The sequence below is a fragment of the Vigna angularis genome, chromosome 7 (assembly GCF_016808095.1).
Source record: "Vigna angularis cultivar LongXiaoDou No.4 chromosome 7, ASM1680809v1, whole genome shotgun sequence".
Lineage (NCBI taxonomy): Eukaryota > Viridiplantae > Streptophyta > Magnoliopsida > Fabales > Fabaceae > Vigna > Vigna angularis.
Window position 1 is genome coordinate 22,696,676 of NC_068976.1, and position 14,894 is coordinate 22,711,569.

The 14,894-nt window shown below is 35.9% G+C and overlaps 2 protein-coding genes across 2 annotated transcripts; one reads left to right on the forward strand and one right to left on the reverse strand.

Moving 5' to 3' along the window:
• Window positions 1–2,918: 2,918 nt before the first annotated feature.
• LOC128197861 (uncharacterized) lies at window positions 2,919–3,625 on the reverse strand. Its single transcript, XM_052880692.1, has 2 exons — window positions 3,057–3,625; window positions 2,919–2,961 (listed from the first exon to the last, which is right to left on the reverse strand). The coding sequence occupies exons 1-2, from the start codon at window positions 3,623–3,625 to the stop codon at window positions 2,919–2,921; spliced, it is 612 nt and encodes a 203-aa protein (XP_052736652.1).
• Window positions 3,626–6,739: 3,114 nt separating this feature from the next.
• On the forward strand, window positions 6,740–14,634 carry LOC108338112 (abscisic-aldehyde oxidase). The gene is made up of 10 exons (XM_017574822.2): window positions 6,740–7,058; window positions 7,500–9,194; window positions 9,838–10,097; window positions 10,207–10,416; window positions 10,590–10,808; window positions 11,300–12,265; window positions 12,493–12,582; window positions 12,742–12,840; window positions 13,596–13,785; window positions 14,196–14,634. Exons 1-10 carry the CDS (start codon window positions 6,911–6,913, stop codon window positions 14,411–14,413), a joined length of 4,095 nt encoding a protein of 1,364 aa, XP_017430311.1. The 5' UTR covers window positions 6,740–6,910; the 3' UTR covers window positions 14,414–14,634.
• Window positions 14,635–14,894: the final 260 nt, after the last annotated feature.

The window sequence follows — 14,894 nt, forward strand, 5'->3', positions numbered from 1 at the left end:
CCACACATCCAGCATAGTCTGAATCCGAATAGCCAATCACTTCGAGATGATCTGACTTTCTATAAGTGAGCATGTATTCTTTGGTACCTTGTAAGTACCTAAGAACTTTCTTTGCAGCTTTCCAGTGATCCATTCCGGGATTACTTTGATATCGGCCTAACATTCCAACAGCAAAACTGATATCTGGCCGAGTACAAGTTTGAGCATACATCAAACTCCCAACCACTGACGCATAAGGAATAGACTCCATGGCCTTTCGTTCCAAATCATTCTTGGGACATTGCATTTGACTAAACTTGTCTCCTTTCTGAATTGGAACTATTCCAGGAGAACATTTTTCCATTCTGAATCTCTCTAACACTTTATTAATATAGCCTTTTTGAGACAAACCTAACAATCCTTGTGATCTATCACGAAATATTTCTATTCCTATCACATAAGATGCCTCATTCATATCTTTCATTTCAAAGTTGTTAGAGAGAAACTTCTTTACATCATGTAACATACCAATATCATTAGTAGCAAGAAGAATGTCATCAACATATAGAACCAATATTACAAACTTACTCCCACTGATCTTCATATATATACACCGGTCAACGGTGTTCTCTACAAAACCATATGAAGTTATGATATCATTAAATTTTAGATACCATTGACGGGAAGCTTGTTTTAGTCCATATATTGATTTCTTTAATTTACACACTAGATTTTCTTTTCCTGTTATGGTGAAACCTTCTGGTTGGTCCATATAAACTTCCTCTTCTAAGTCACCATTCAGAAAAGCGGTCTTTACATCCATTTGGTGAAGCTCTAAATCATAATGAGCCACCAAAGCCAAAACAATTCTCAAAGAGTCCTTCTTAGAAACAGGAGAGAAGGTCTCTTTGTAGTCAATGCCTTCCTTTTGAGTGAAACCTTTGGCGACTAATCTAGCTTTATACCTTTCAATATTGCCTTTTGAGTCATGTTTAGTCTTAAAGACCCATTTACAACCGACTCTTTTTGAACCCTTAGGCAATTCAACTAGATCCCATACTTTATTGTCATCCATTGATTTCAACTCTTCTTTCATAGCATTCAACCAATTCTCTGAATTATTACTTTCCATGGCTTGTCTGAAAGAGATTGGATCCTCATCAATGCTTAAGTCACATTCATGTTCAACAGAGTAAACCACATAATCATTCGAAATAGCATGTCTTTTCTCCCTTACAGACCTTCTTAATGTTGCTTCTTGTGGTTCCTCTATCAATTGCTCATTTATGACTTGCTCATTGTCAACTGGCTCAACATTTATATGTTCATTTTGTGGGATTGGAACATTAATTTGTTGTCTCTGCTTGTTGTGTGACTGTGATACAACAAGAGGGATAACAACTTCAGAAGAAACACTATCAGTATGCTCTTGAATGTCCACTATTCGTGATTCCTCACTCCCACTAAATTGACCATTTTCAATGAACCGAGCATTTCCAGACTCAACTATTCTTGTACTATGGTTAGGGCAATAAAATCTATATCCCTTTGACTTTTCAGGATAACCGATAAAGTAACCACTAATGGTTCTTGCATCAAGTTTCTTTTCATGTGGATTGTATAACCTTACTTCTGCTGGACAACCCCAAACATGAAGATGTCTTAAACTGGGTTTCCTTCCGGTCCATAGTTCATAAGGAGTTTTAGAAACTGCTTTGCTAGGAACCCTGTTAACCAGATATACAGCAGTCTTTAATGAATACATCCACAAAGATAAAGGGATATTACTATGACTTAACATACTCCTAACCATATCCATAAGAGTACGATTCCGCCTTTCTGCTACACCATTTTGTTGTGGTGTATCGGGCATTGTATACTGTGCACATATACCCCGACTTTCAAGAAACTTTGCAAATGGACCTGGACATTGTCCACTCTCATCAGTTTTACCATAATATTCACCACCTCTATCAGATCTCACCACTTTTACTTTTCTATCTAATTGTCTTTCCACCTCATTTATGAACACCTCAAGGGCATTCACTGATTGAGATTTTTCATGCAATAGATATATATAACAATAACGTGAGAAATCATCAATAAAGGAGATAAAATATTTTTCACCACTCCAAGATTTAATGTCAAAAGGACCACAAATATCAGTGTGTATTAACTCAAGAAGTTGACTGCTTCTTGTGGCGGGATTCTTTGATATGTGTTTTGTTTGTTTACCCTTAATACAATCAATACATACATCCCAGTCATCAAAATCCAATTGAGGTAAAATTTCATTTTTTACTAACCTCAACATCCTTTCTTTGGATATGTGACCCAATCTTTTATGCCATAAGAAAGCAGAACATTCCTTTCCTGCACTAGAATTTCTATCAACAACATGTTCAACATTAAACAGGGATTCAGAAAAATTAACATCAAGATTTAAACGGTATAAACCATCCAATAATGTACCAGAACCATAATAGTACGAAAGTTTATACAAATGAAAAATACCATTTTCAATCCTAAAGTTAAAACCTAAACAATCCAACTTTGCAACAGAAATCAAATTCCTAGCACAACCAGGAACATAGAGACACTTTTCAAGATCCAGACAATAGCCAGTGTCTAGAATCAATCTATAAGTCCCAATTCCTTCTATTCGTGCCTTCATTCTGTTCCCCATATATAAATACTTTTCAGTTCCTTTTATGGGCTGGATTGAAAGGAATCCCTGCATAATATTAGAAACATGAGTAGTAGCTCCAGAATCCAACCACCAGGTATTATTAGGCACTTCAACTATATTTTCTTCAAAACTTACAGAAACATAAAAAGTACCTTTCTTTTCGAACCAAGATTTTCTTTTCGGACAATCTTTCTTGAAGTGACCTACTTTCTTGCAAAAGAAACATTTCTGGTCCTTCTGGATACCACCCTTATTCACTTTCATTGGGGCTTTGTCCTTCTTGTTCTTCTTTCCTGATTTACCTTTACTGAAGCTAGCACCCTCATGAGTTGTGAGATGGATAGAATGATCTCTCATTTTCTTTAATCTCCCTTCCTCTTGAACCAACATGGCTTTGATTTCTTGGAAGTTCCACTTATCCTTAATAGTGTTATAATTCACTTGGAACTGGCCAAATTCAGGAGGAAGAGAGTTCATGATGAACTGTACTAGAAAAGACTCATTCACCTCCATTCCCATTGACTTCAATCTTGCTGCTATATTTGCCATTCCAGTTACATGTTCATGTATGGGCTGTGACCAGTCAAACTTTTTGGTAGTCAGCTCACTCATAAGAGTTCCCACAATAGACTTGTCAGTTATGTCTGATTGTGAATACTCCTTGATCATTTTCATGAATTCCTTTGCGTTTTCCATTTTGGGCATGGAAGGCTTTACGTTCTCTGCCATAGACATGCGCATCAAGTTTAATGACAACCTGTTAGACCTATGCCAAGCCTCATAAAGAGACTTTTCATCACTTGTACTGGTCTCTGTAATGGCTGCGGGCATTTCATCCATCATAATAGCCATATCCAGGCCTAGAACACCCAGTTGGAACTGGATTTGTTCTGACCAATCGACATAATTGAGCCCATTAAACTTGACGACATTGTTGCTCAAACCTGCTAAATTCATGTAAGCTGGAAATAATACAGAAGCTCATACATTAATGCTTTGATAAAATTAATGGATTCAAACAAATTACTACACTAGTCATACATTCAAGTTCACCTTTGGGTGACACTTAAACTGATAGGTAGTCAATAAAGTCATTCATTTAAGTTCACCTTTGGGTGATACTTAAACTGACAAATTCCATATATATACTTTAATAAACAATCACTCATACTTAAAACTATATGTATGCTATCTTTGGATATACAAACATATACTAAGTACATGAAATGTTTCACTTTAATGTCATCAATTATAAACCATGGTTCACCTTTGGGTAATCCATAACATCCTTACATCAATGACTAATTACTCTCCGAAATTCAACATAATTGAATTTCCTTCTTCCAAAACATATAATTCATAAAACAAAATTATATCATGCATGTCAGTAAATGTACTTTTCAAATTAAAAGTATTTGAAACTTTAAACTTTTAATTCACAATTAATTTGCATTCAATGCATAACAATGACTATGTTTACAATATAATAATAATATAAATTGCAAAAGTAAATTGCTTTACTGCGGAACCAGACAAACTTTTTGCTTTAAAATTAAGTTGCTTTAATTCAATAATGAATAAAAAGTAAACAAAATTGCAAATTCATGTGAATTGTTTCTATCATTCAGAATTCGCAAGGAAATTGACTTTTCTATCATGCAGAATTAACTTTGGCATATTGCAACAGTAGGGTTATTTTAACGTGATAATCAAAATTAAAACGTGCGGCTTCAAAATTCACGATACAGTGAATTGTAACAATCATGCAACAATAAAATTGCTTTTAAACTTTCGGCTTCTAGGGTAAAATTCACGTTCCAAGGAATTTAATTTTCTTTCATCAATAGACCAATTAAAACAAAAAAAAAACCGTATGGCTTCCGAGATTCACATAGTACAACGAATTTAATTCTTTCATGCCAACAACTATAAAATCCCTAAATTTTATAATTCAAAAAATTAGGGTTTTAAAATTTGGGAATATTACCATTCAAGGAGAATCATAAAATTCAGAACCGTGCTCTGATACCACTTGTAAGCTTTTCTTTAATTTTTAATTAAATGAAAACAACACACAGGATCTTGAATTTTCATGATACTCACTATTTTCTCATACACAGTAAAGAAGAACTAACCTGGGTCCATTGTGTACTTCTTCCTGTCTCTTTCTGTCAAATGTTCTCTCTCCTCTTACTCCTCCTTAATGCCTTCTTGATGATATAGAAGTTGTAGGATAGTTTTCTCTGTCAGTTTCTCTTCTTTCCTGAGAACTTTACGTTCTCTATATCTCTTCAGAAACTTAATGTGTCACAACAGAATTAAAACTTTTTCCTCTTTTATGATATTTTAATTAACTTTAATAAAATACCAAAATGCCCTTTTAGAGTGAGAAGAGAGGGATTAATTTTAATAACTCTAAAATAATCCCAATAACTTTAATACTTTAATATTCTAATAATCATCACATTAGAATCCTTACATTAAAATTATACTTTAAATTACATGAACCAATGTAAATTATTGATATAATTTAACATGAATTTTTTATTTTATATTTTATTATCAGATCCAGCATACGTGTCTAGTTATAAAAATTAAATTAAATTCGATTACTTTGTTATTCCAAATTCCTATATAAATTGTTTAGTAATATGTTCGGCCATTATTCCTTTGACAGTAACTACAATTCCTACTACAGTTGTTCTACCAATGACTCAATTATTTAATTACATTAATTACTTACATAATTCTCTAAAACAATGTTATTTCAATAGAGTAGGTATCTGTAATTAAGAATAATAAAATAAATATCTTTTATTACGTAGAAAATAATATAAGAAAAGTCAGTGTAAAAAAGTAGGAGTAATTTTAACTCAATCCTATTGATCTTAATAAGAAAAACAAACTGTTTCGGATGTGTGGGGCTGTGCGGTTCTCAACTCTCCCGCTCTCCTTCGGTCTTGTCTCAGCGGTGGATCTTCGTCTTTAAGCTTTAACTTTCCTCTTGTTCCGGAGGGGTGGAGACCTACAAAAGATTCTCCGATGCCAAAGTCAGTTTCAGAGCAATGGCTTTCATCAAGGGATAGCAATAAATGTGCATGCAATCTAACCTCCCTCACTACTCACCGTGAACCTGTATTTATAGTTTTTGTTATGGGCTTGGGATTAGTGAAAAGTTAATCACGGCCCAATAGCCCCTAATTTCCGCTTACCTCTAAACCAGGTCAACTTACTTGAACTACAGTGATTAGTGATTTGGTCGATCAGTGTGACACGGGCGTTCGCCCGAATGAAACGGGCGTTCGTCCTTCCTATGGACGAACCGGTCACTACGTTGGGCGGACGATCCTCAACGCGATCGACAGTCGCTTCGTTGGGCGGACGAACTTCTATACAGTCGCCCGGCGGTTCGTTGGTCGGACGTTCTTCTCTCGACGTCGTCCTGTAGAATGGTCGGCATAGGCACCGAGATGGTCGGACGACCTCTGGGGGGTGTCCGTATGCGCGACGCCGAACATTTGATGGTGTAGGAGAGTTTGTACGGGCTAGGTTCAATCCGTACCTAGTTGGGCGGCCAAGCCTAGGTCGGTCTAACATTCGTATGTGGCGGGTGCGACATGGGCGTCCTTTGGGTGGCGCCCGTGACTAGGTCGGTCTAACATTCGTATGTGGCGTGCGACATGGGCGTCCTTTGGGCGGCGTCCGTGACTAGGTCGGTCTAACATTCGTCTGTGGCGGGTGTGACATGGGCGTCCTTTGGGCGGCGCCCGTCTCCTCATGGGCGTCCTTCATACGGACATGGGCGTCCTTTGGGCGGCGCCCGTCTCCTCATGGGCGTCCTTCATACGTCACCCGGTCATTGCTGGTACACAAACTAATATTTTTATAACTGTTTTATATTTTTATAAATATTCTATAAAAAAGAATCATGAAGAATAATCGTGGTATATTTTATTTTGGGATATCCGAATGGGTTGATTAGTTTTGCTTTAATAATCGATGTGGGACCAGGACCAGTGTGCAAGATACGGTAGCATGTGTATCCACGACAGTGCAGTGTTTTCATTGAGTGAAGAAATGACAGGAATACTAGGAAGGTCAAAAATACTGATTGTTCTCCAACATTTTCGAATTTTACACTGTCCGTGTGAAGAAAGATGTACGGTTACTGACACACACATCATAAGAGTTTAAAGTTTTCATGTCTTGCTGAAAACTAACAGAAATAACAGTTGCTGAATTATGGAACTGCCGAATACTCCAACAAGTTTGATTTTTGGTGTTAATGGTGAGAGGTTTGAGCTCTCCCACGTGGACCCATCAACTACCTTGCTCCAGTTCTTGCGCACTCGCACTCGTTTTAAGAGTGTCAAACTCGGTTGTGGTGAAGGTATCTGTATCTATCTATGTATCTATCTATGTATCTATATATATATATATACATATATGGTTCTGTGTTCAGCAATCTTTCTTCTTTTGTTTTTCAATAGTTTAGTTGAAAGTTGTTATGCCCTTGTAGGATGCTTGCTGTTTCAGTTTTTGGGCTTGTTTGTTTTTCCTTTCTGCTTTTAATTACCGCCACTTTAAGATGAAGAAACAATAGAAGACTTGTCAATATATAGATTAAAGTGTCAAATACCAGATTTCAAATTATATAAAATTGTATACTTGAGTTTTTATTATGCTTGAAATATATATACAAAGAATAATATAACAAGAGTTGTCTGAGTAGTTTCATCTACTCTGTTTGTTTATGAATTAGAGTGGCTTTTAGCAGTGCTCTGTGGTCTTTTCAACTTGGTACTTGATGTTTTGAAATGGTTGGTTTCAGGGGGATGTGGTGCTTGTGTAGTTTTACTCTCAAGATACGATCCTGTGCTTGAACAAGTTGAGGATTTTACAGCAAGCTCTTGTCTCACCCTACTTTGCAGCATACATGGTTGTTCAATAACAACCAGTGAAGGAATTGGAAATTCTAAAGAAGGATTCCACCCAATTCATGAAAGATTTGCAGGATTCCATGCCACTCAATGTGGCTTTTGTACTCCTGGAATGTGTGTTTCCCTCTTGGGAACTCTTGTCAATGCTGAAAAGACCGATCGTGCAGAGCCACCAGATGGGTTCTCAAAAGTAACTGTTAGTGAGGCTGAGAAGGCTATTGCAGGGAATCTTTGTCGCTGCACTGGGTACAGACCAATTGCTGATGTCTGCAAAAGCTTTGCAGCTGATGTTGATATGGAGGATTTGGGGTTTAACTCGTTTTGGAAAAAGGGAGAGAACAGGGACTTAAAGGTTAGTAGGTTGCCTCGTTATGATCGTAATCAACTGAGTAGTACATTTCCTACGTTTTTGAAGGAAATCAAGCAAGATGTGTTCTTGGCTTCTGAGAAGCACAGTTGGCACCGACCTATTAGTCTAACAGAGCTTCAGAGTTTATTAAAATCAAACAATTCCAATGGAACACGGATAAAAATTGTAGTTAGTAATACAGGTATGGGATATTACAAAGATAAAGAAGACTATGATAAGTACATTGATCTAAGGGGAATTTCTGAGCTTTCAAAGATCAGAAAGGTCCGAACAGGGATTGAAATTGGAGCAGCAGTGACAATATCTAAAGCTATTGAAGTACTGAGGGAAGATATCAGAGGTGACTTTCTCTCAGATTATGTAATGATACTTGAAAAGATTGCTGATCATATGAGCAAAGTTGCCTCAGGATTTATTAGGAACACAGCCAGTGTTGGTGGCAATTTAATCATGGCACAAAGGAATAATTTTCCTTCCGATATTGCTGTCATACTTCTTGCTGTTGATGCAATGGTTCACATTATGACTGGCACACAATTTGAGTGGCTGACACTGGAAGAATTTCTGGAAAGACCAGCGTTAGGTCTGGAAAGTGTGCTTTTAAGCATTAAAATTCCTAGTTTGGAACTCAATCAAAGTGAATCCTCAGAACCAAGAAGTAGATTCCTCTTTGAGACATACCGAGCTTCTCCAAGGCCGCTTGGAAATGCCCTTCCCTACTTAAATGCTTCTTTCATGGTTAAGGTGTCTCCATGCAAGGATTCTGGTGGAACTCTGATATATACTTGTAGGTTGTCTTTTGGTGTTTATGGGAGTAAACATGCAATCAGAGCCAAAAAAGTTGAAGAACTTTTTGCTGGAAAACTTTTAAGTGCTAGCGTTCTGTACGATGCTGTCAACTTGATTACAGCCACTATTGTATCTCAAGATGATAACGTATTAACAGCTTATCGTTCAAGTTTGGCTGCTGGTTTTATTTTTCAGTTCTTTAACCCTCTTATTGACAGTCCTGAAAGAATAAGCAATGGTTATTTGAATGGAAGTGATAATCATCCTTTTGCTGATGATTTTGAATTAAAAGTCAGTCAAAAGAAGGCACCTCATGACAAAGTTTCAACTTTACTAATATCTGGAAAGCAAGTCCTTGAAGCAGGCCGTGAGTATCATCCTGTTGGTGAGCCATTCGTGAAATCAGGAGCTGCACAACAAGCTTCAGGTGTGTTTTTTATCATTAAGTCTTAAGTTGATTCACTGACTGCCGTCTTTTCTTTGCATTTCTATCAACGTTTCAGAGCAGTAAACTAAAATATTTTCATACGAAGTTGGTACCTTTTTGTATTAAATTCCATTTCCTAGAAAGTGAGCCTTAGTGCTATTATAAGATTGCAAGATTGTGGTAAAATTTTATGGTCTCAGAAAAAGCCTCTCTACTTATCATGGTTCTGAGCCTCTCTGGATCCTGTAAATGAATGAGACTCTGAAAATCACTAAGTTAAACATATAACTGTTTTCCATGCTCTTGGTTCTGATGAACTGTGTATCGATATTTTGCATCTTATAGTCTCTGTGTACCTTGTAAATATTGTCGAGATAACTATGTTAAAGGGTCCAATTTCCAGGTCATAAAAACTTGTTCCAAATGATTTTTGTTCTGACGAATTCTGCCTCCATATTTTGCATCCTGAAGTTTCTGGTTTCCTTCTAACTATGCTCAAAATTTCACTTTCATGGTCACAGATTAGTTTTTGTGTCTTATTTTCTCCTGTTTTGATGCCTGTGAATTATGACTTCTCATGTTTAATTGTTTAAATTAATTTATGTTCAGTAGCAATTACATATTTGTAAATAATCAAATATAGGTGAGGCTGTGTTTGTGGATGACATTCCATCACCATCAAATTGCTTACATGGAGCATACATTTATAGTGCTAAACCTTTAGCAAGGGTAAGGAGTATAAAACTCACGCCTGAGTTGCAACTGGATGGAGTAAGGGATATCATTTCAAGTAAAGACATTCCCAATGGTGGGGAAAACATTGGATCCAAGACCATATTTGGGACCGAACCTCTATTTGCAGAAGAAAAAGCTAGATGTGTTGGCGATCGCCTTGCATTTGTGGTGAGTTTTTAATCCCTCGTTGTGATCCACAATGTATAAGCTTATTTTTCAATTCTTTGGAGATTGATATGATAATACTACCATCTCAGTAACTAAATGGCTTCTTTAGGTTGCAGATACTCAGAAAGTTGCAGATATGGCTGCAAACTCGGCTGTTGTTGATTATGATACTGAAAATCTTGAGCCTCCTATTCTATCAGTTGAAGATGCTGTTGAAAGATCTAGCTTTTTTGAAGTTCCTCCATTTCTCGATCCAGAACATGTTGGTGATATATCAAAAGGAATGGCTGAAGCAGAGCACAAGATTCTTTCTGCTGAGGTACACTGCTATATGTTTATTGCTTTTATTTGTTTCCCTTATTCTCTCATTTCACAACTTTGTGCGCCCTGCTTTCCATACAATGTTTAAGCTTGCTCCTGAATATTTAATGTTTAAATGGTTATGCTGAGAAAACATTCATTGTTATCCATCTAATTTGATGTGAAATTCAGATGAAACTTGGTTCTCAATACTATTTCTATATGGAGACACAAACTGCACTTGCTGTTCCAGATGAAGACAATTGCATTACAGTTTACTCCTCAAGTCAATGCCCTGAGTCTGTTCATTCTACTATAGCAAGATGCCTAGGAATTCCTGAAAATAATGTTCGTGTAATTACAAGAAGGGTTGGGGGTGGTTTTGGCGGAAAGGCCTTGAAATCCATACCTGTAAGTATTTAGTTATGTTTTAATGTTCTGAAAATATTATTCATTACTACATCTCTCTAACTTCTTTTTCATTATAATTTACCAATAAATATTGTTGAGTGTAGAGATGAAGCTTCAAATTTCCGTCGTTTAGAGAAGTTACTAACAATTTTGCTTAGACATATTAGTATGTGCTCTTGTTGAAATTTCTGAAACAGTACAAAATGTTTCCTCCTATGTCACATCATCTTTTAAAAGATCCAAATTAGATGCTTCTTTCAATTTGGCTATATCCATTATATGTTGTATGATATAATTGTTAACAATTAGAATAAAATGTTTTTGTAGTTCTGTGAATCTATTTCCTTGTTGCTTCAAAATATTATCTGCTTTATCTACCCTGTCCTGTCCACACGATTGCAGAAAAGATTCACCAACAGAGAAGTTAAATATGAAAATTATACGTGTATGCATGCATGTGTGTTTATAATACTAATAGTTTGATCTTGCAGATTGCCACATCATGTGCACTGGCAGCACATAAATTACAGCGTCCAGTTAGGATGTATCTAAGTCGAAAGACAGATATGATAATGGCTGGAGGAAGGCATCCTATGAAGATAACATACAGTGTTGGATTTAGGAATGATGGTAAGATTACTGCACTGGAACTTCAGATTTTGATCAATGCTGGAATCTATGTGGATGTAAGTGCAATTTATCCACATAATTTAGTTTTTGCACTTAAAAAGTACAACTGGGGTGCACTAGCTTTTGATATAAAGGTTTGCAGAACAAATCATCCCAGTAGATCTGCTATGAGGGGTCCTGGGGAGGTGCAGGGATCATTTATTGCTGAAGCTATTTTAGAAAATGTTGCAGCTACACTTTCAATGGGTGTAGATTCTGTCAGAAGCATTAATCTTCATACGCACAAAAGCCTTCAGTTTTTCTATGAGAACTCTAGTGGTGAACCTTATGAGTATACCTTGCCTTCAATATGGAGTAAGATAGCGGTTTCTTCAAACTATGAGCAGAGAACTAAAATGGTGAAAGAGTTTAACAGGATTAACAGTTGGAAGAAAAGGGGAATTTCTCGAGTGCCGGTTGTGATTCAAGTGACTCTGAGACCAACCCCTGGAAAAGTAAGTATTTTTTCAGATGGGTCTGTGGTTGTTGAAGTTGGAGGAATTGAAATAGGTCAAGGTCTTTGGACAAAGGTGAAACAGATGGCTGCATATGGCCTCAGTGCAGTTCAATGTGAAGGAACTGAAGGGATTTTTGATAAAGTACGAGTTGTACAATCTGATACTGTGAGCATGATTCAAGGAGGCTTCACTGCTGGGAGCACTACATCAGAGGCAAGTTGCGAAGCAGTTAGGCTTAGCTGCAACATCTTGGTGGAGAGGCTAAAGCCTCTCAAAGAAAAACTGCAGGAGGAAATGGGCTCTATCAACTGGGAGACCCTTATTCTTCAGGTAGCTACAATAAATAAAGTATAAGATCTCATTTTTGAACATTCATAGATTTTTCTCAGTTATCTTCATGAATGTGGGAGGAAGTTCTCGGAAGATAAAACCAGTTCTCTTCATAATCATGTTGTAACATGAAGCAAGTGGCATTTTAACAGTTTTCTCTATTTATGATCCATATGTGGAGACTACTCATGATTGAATTTCGCTAATGACAATTTGTTAACTTACAGGCATACATGCGAGCTGTGAACTTATCAGCCTCTTCATTGTACACACCCGGTAATGACGGTTACCTTAATTACGGTGCTGCAGTAAGTGAGGTAAGTTGTCTTTTTTCCTATGCATATCTCATATCTAAATGGTATTTTCTTGAGTCCACTGGTAGTTACTACTTTTCTAGAATGTTAAGTATTTGTGTCATATTTAGACACAAACCAAGTTACTGAGTGCCATGTTTAGTAATGGAATTTTTTTGTCAGGTGGAAATAGATCTTCTGAATGGAGAAACCAGATTTTTGCAAACAGATATTATTTATGATTGTGGACAGAGTCTAAACCCTGCTGTGGATTTAGGACAGGTAAGTTGACTACATACTTGTTATGCATGCTCAGCCCTAACCAAGGAATAAACAAGAATTGGACCCTAAAAAGGTTTTTATTAACACAGCCTCCCACAAGGCTCTCTGGCAGTGGAAAAAGGAGAAAGAATGGGCAAACAATTACCTATGTTATAAATTGAAGGATTAAATATGTTTCTACTTCTTAAACTTTAAACTTAAATGTACAATTAAAATTCGTTCGTATCTCAAATTTTGATACCAAATTTTAAAAATGAATAAATATAATTCTCCTAATTAAATAACACTTAGTTTATTTTTGACATTTGAATTTGTATATGTCAGCTTGAAGTGAGATTTGACAAGTCGAAAGAACTTAAAGTAATTAGGTTAAAAAAATTATATTTATTTATTTTTAAAGTTTTGAAATCAAATTAAATCAAAATTTATAAGACATTAAATTTTAGAGAGTAAAAATATGTTTAACTTTAAATTAAATTCAATATTCTAAAAGGGGAAAACTAGAATCAACTCCTGTTCACTTTGCAAAATAGGCTCTAAGTTTGATATTTTGTTAACAACCAATGCAAGAGGTTGAGGAGCCTTGTACCAAAGACGATTCAGTTCCTTATGCTAAAAATATCTTGCCAAGAACCAACTCAACCGAAAACCTGAGTTATTAGATGGAGGTCTATAAAATTTTTGTGGTCTCTTACAAGTTACAGTTATTTAACTAAGAATGTCTATCCTTCTTAGCAAACACTTTTTCCCTGCAGATCGAAGGAGCTTTTGTCCAGGGCTTAGGATTTTTCATGCTTGAAGAGTACGAAACAAATCTAGATGGTTTGGTGTTGCAAGACGGCACTTGGAACTACAAAATTCCTACTGTGGACACAATACCTATGCAGTTTAATGTTCAAGTCCTCAACAGTGGCCACCACCAGCATCGTGTTCTCTCTTCCAAAGGTATGACAGAAAAAAAAGAAAAAACTGTTCTTGCATTGGTCTTATTTATTGTTCCTCATGAATTCACGTCATTCCTGCATGAAAAGGAAAGTTTTCTGATATTCTGTCATTGATTCATTATTCTAGCAGCTACATTCCAAAATCTAGGAATGAAGACAGAAAATGTGTTAACCATATAATTTGTAGTGCAAACTTACAGATTCATGTAACACGTCTATAGCAGATATTTTAAAAGTAAACAGTTTGGTCTCAAGCATGAGGATTGAAGTAATACTGAGTTCAATTTCATCTGCATATAGTCTGCAGAAAAAAAAAAGAATAGAGATTGATATTGCAGCCCATGTTTTATTTTAGACTGTATATAAAATTGAGAAAGCTTGAGTGTTAAAAAATGAAATATGTTGGTGCAGCATCTGGGGAGCCACCATTAGTTCTAGCAGCTTCAATTCACTGTGCCACAAGAGCAGCAGTGAAAGAAGCAAGGAAACAGCTTCTTTCATGGAGCAACCAAGATGGAGCAGATTCAGCATTTCAGTTGGGAGTCCCTGCAACGATGCCTGTGGTGAAGGAACTCTGCGGACTTGACATTGTGCAAACATATCTCAAATGGAAAATGACCAACAAGTAAAAAGGTGAACAGTCATAGGTTTGAAGGATTTTTTTTTTCCCAAGACAAAAACCAAACACGGAACTAAATTAGTTGTTTTCACAAGCACATAATAATCATCAACTTTGTTAATTCACTTATTACATCTTAGCTATTTTGAATACAGAACAATGAACTGATTTGAGTGATTATCTGTTTAGTCCTTAACTAGTATTTTAAATTAATATATTGATATATAGTTATCCGTCTCATCCTCTAGTCCAAATACTTATTTTCATCCTCGTCACCTTCTATTTGAATTAGTTAAGTATTTTAGTTTATTGAATAACCTAAAATAAATAAATATATATTATATATGTATGTGTATTGACTTTTTATAATAAAATTATTAATTTAAATGTAAATAATTATTTTAGTTTAAATGGTTAAATTTAAAAAAAAGATCAACTAAAAAAGATAATTGTAACATCCCAAAAATACAGTCTAAAACTATGTAATAGAA

Coding starts and splice junctions, on each gene's coding strand:
- LOC128197861 (XM_052880692.1), bottom strand. CDS start 3,625: ATGAATTTAGCAGGTTTGAGCAACAATGTCGTCAAGTTTAATGGGCTC. Junction 2,962..3,056: donor TTCCAAGAAATCAAAGCCAT/GTTGGTTCAAGA, acceptor AAGGTAAATCAG/GAAAGAAGAACAAGAAGGAC.
- LOC108338112 (XM_017574822.2), top strand. CDS start 6,911: ATGGAACTGCCGAATACTCCAACAAGTTTGATTTTTGGTGTTAATGGT. Junction 12,583..12,741: donor ACGGTGCTGCAGTAAGTGAG/GTAAGTTGTCTT, acceptor TTTTTTTGTCAG/GTGGAAATAGATCTTCTGAA. Junction 13,786..14,195: donor TCGTGTTCTCTCTTCCAAAG/GTATGACAGAAA, acceptor ATGTTGGTGCAG/CATCTGGGGAGCCACCATTA.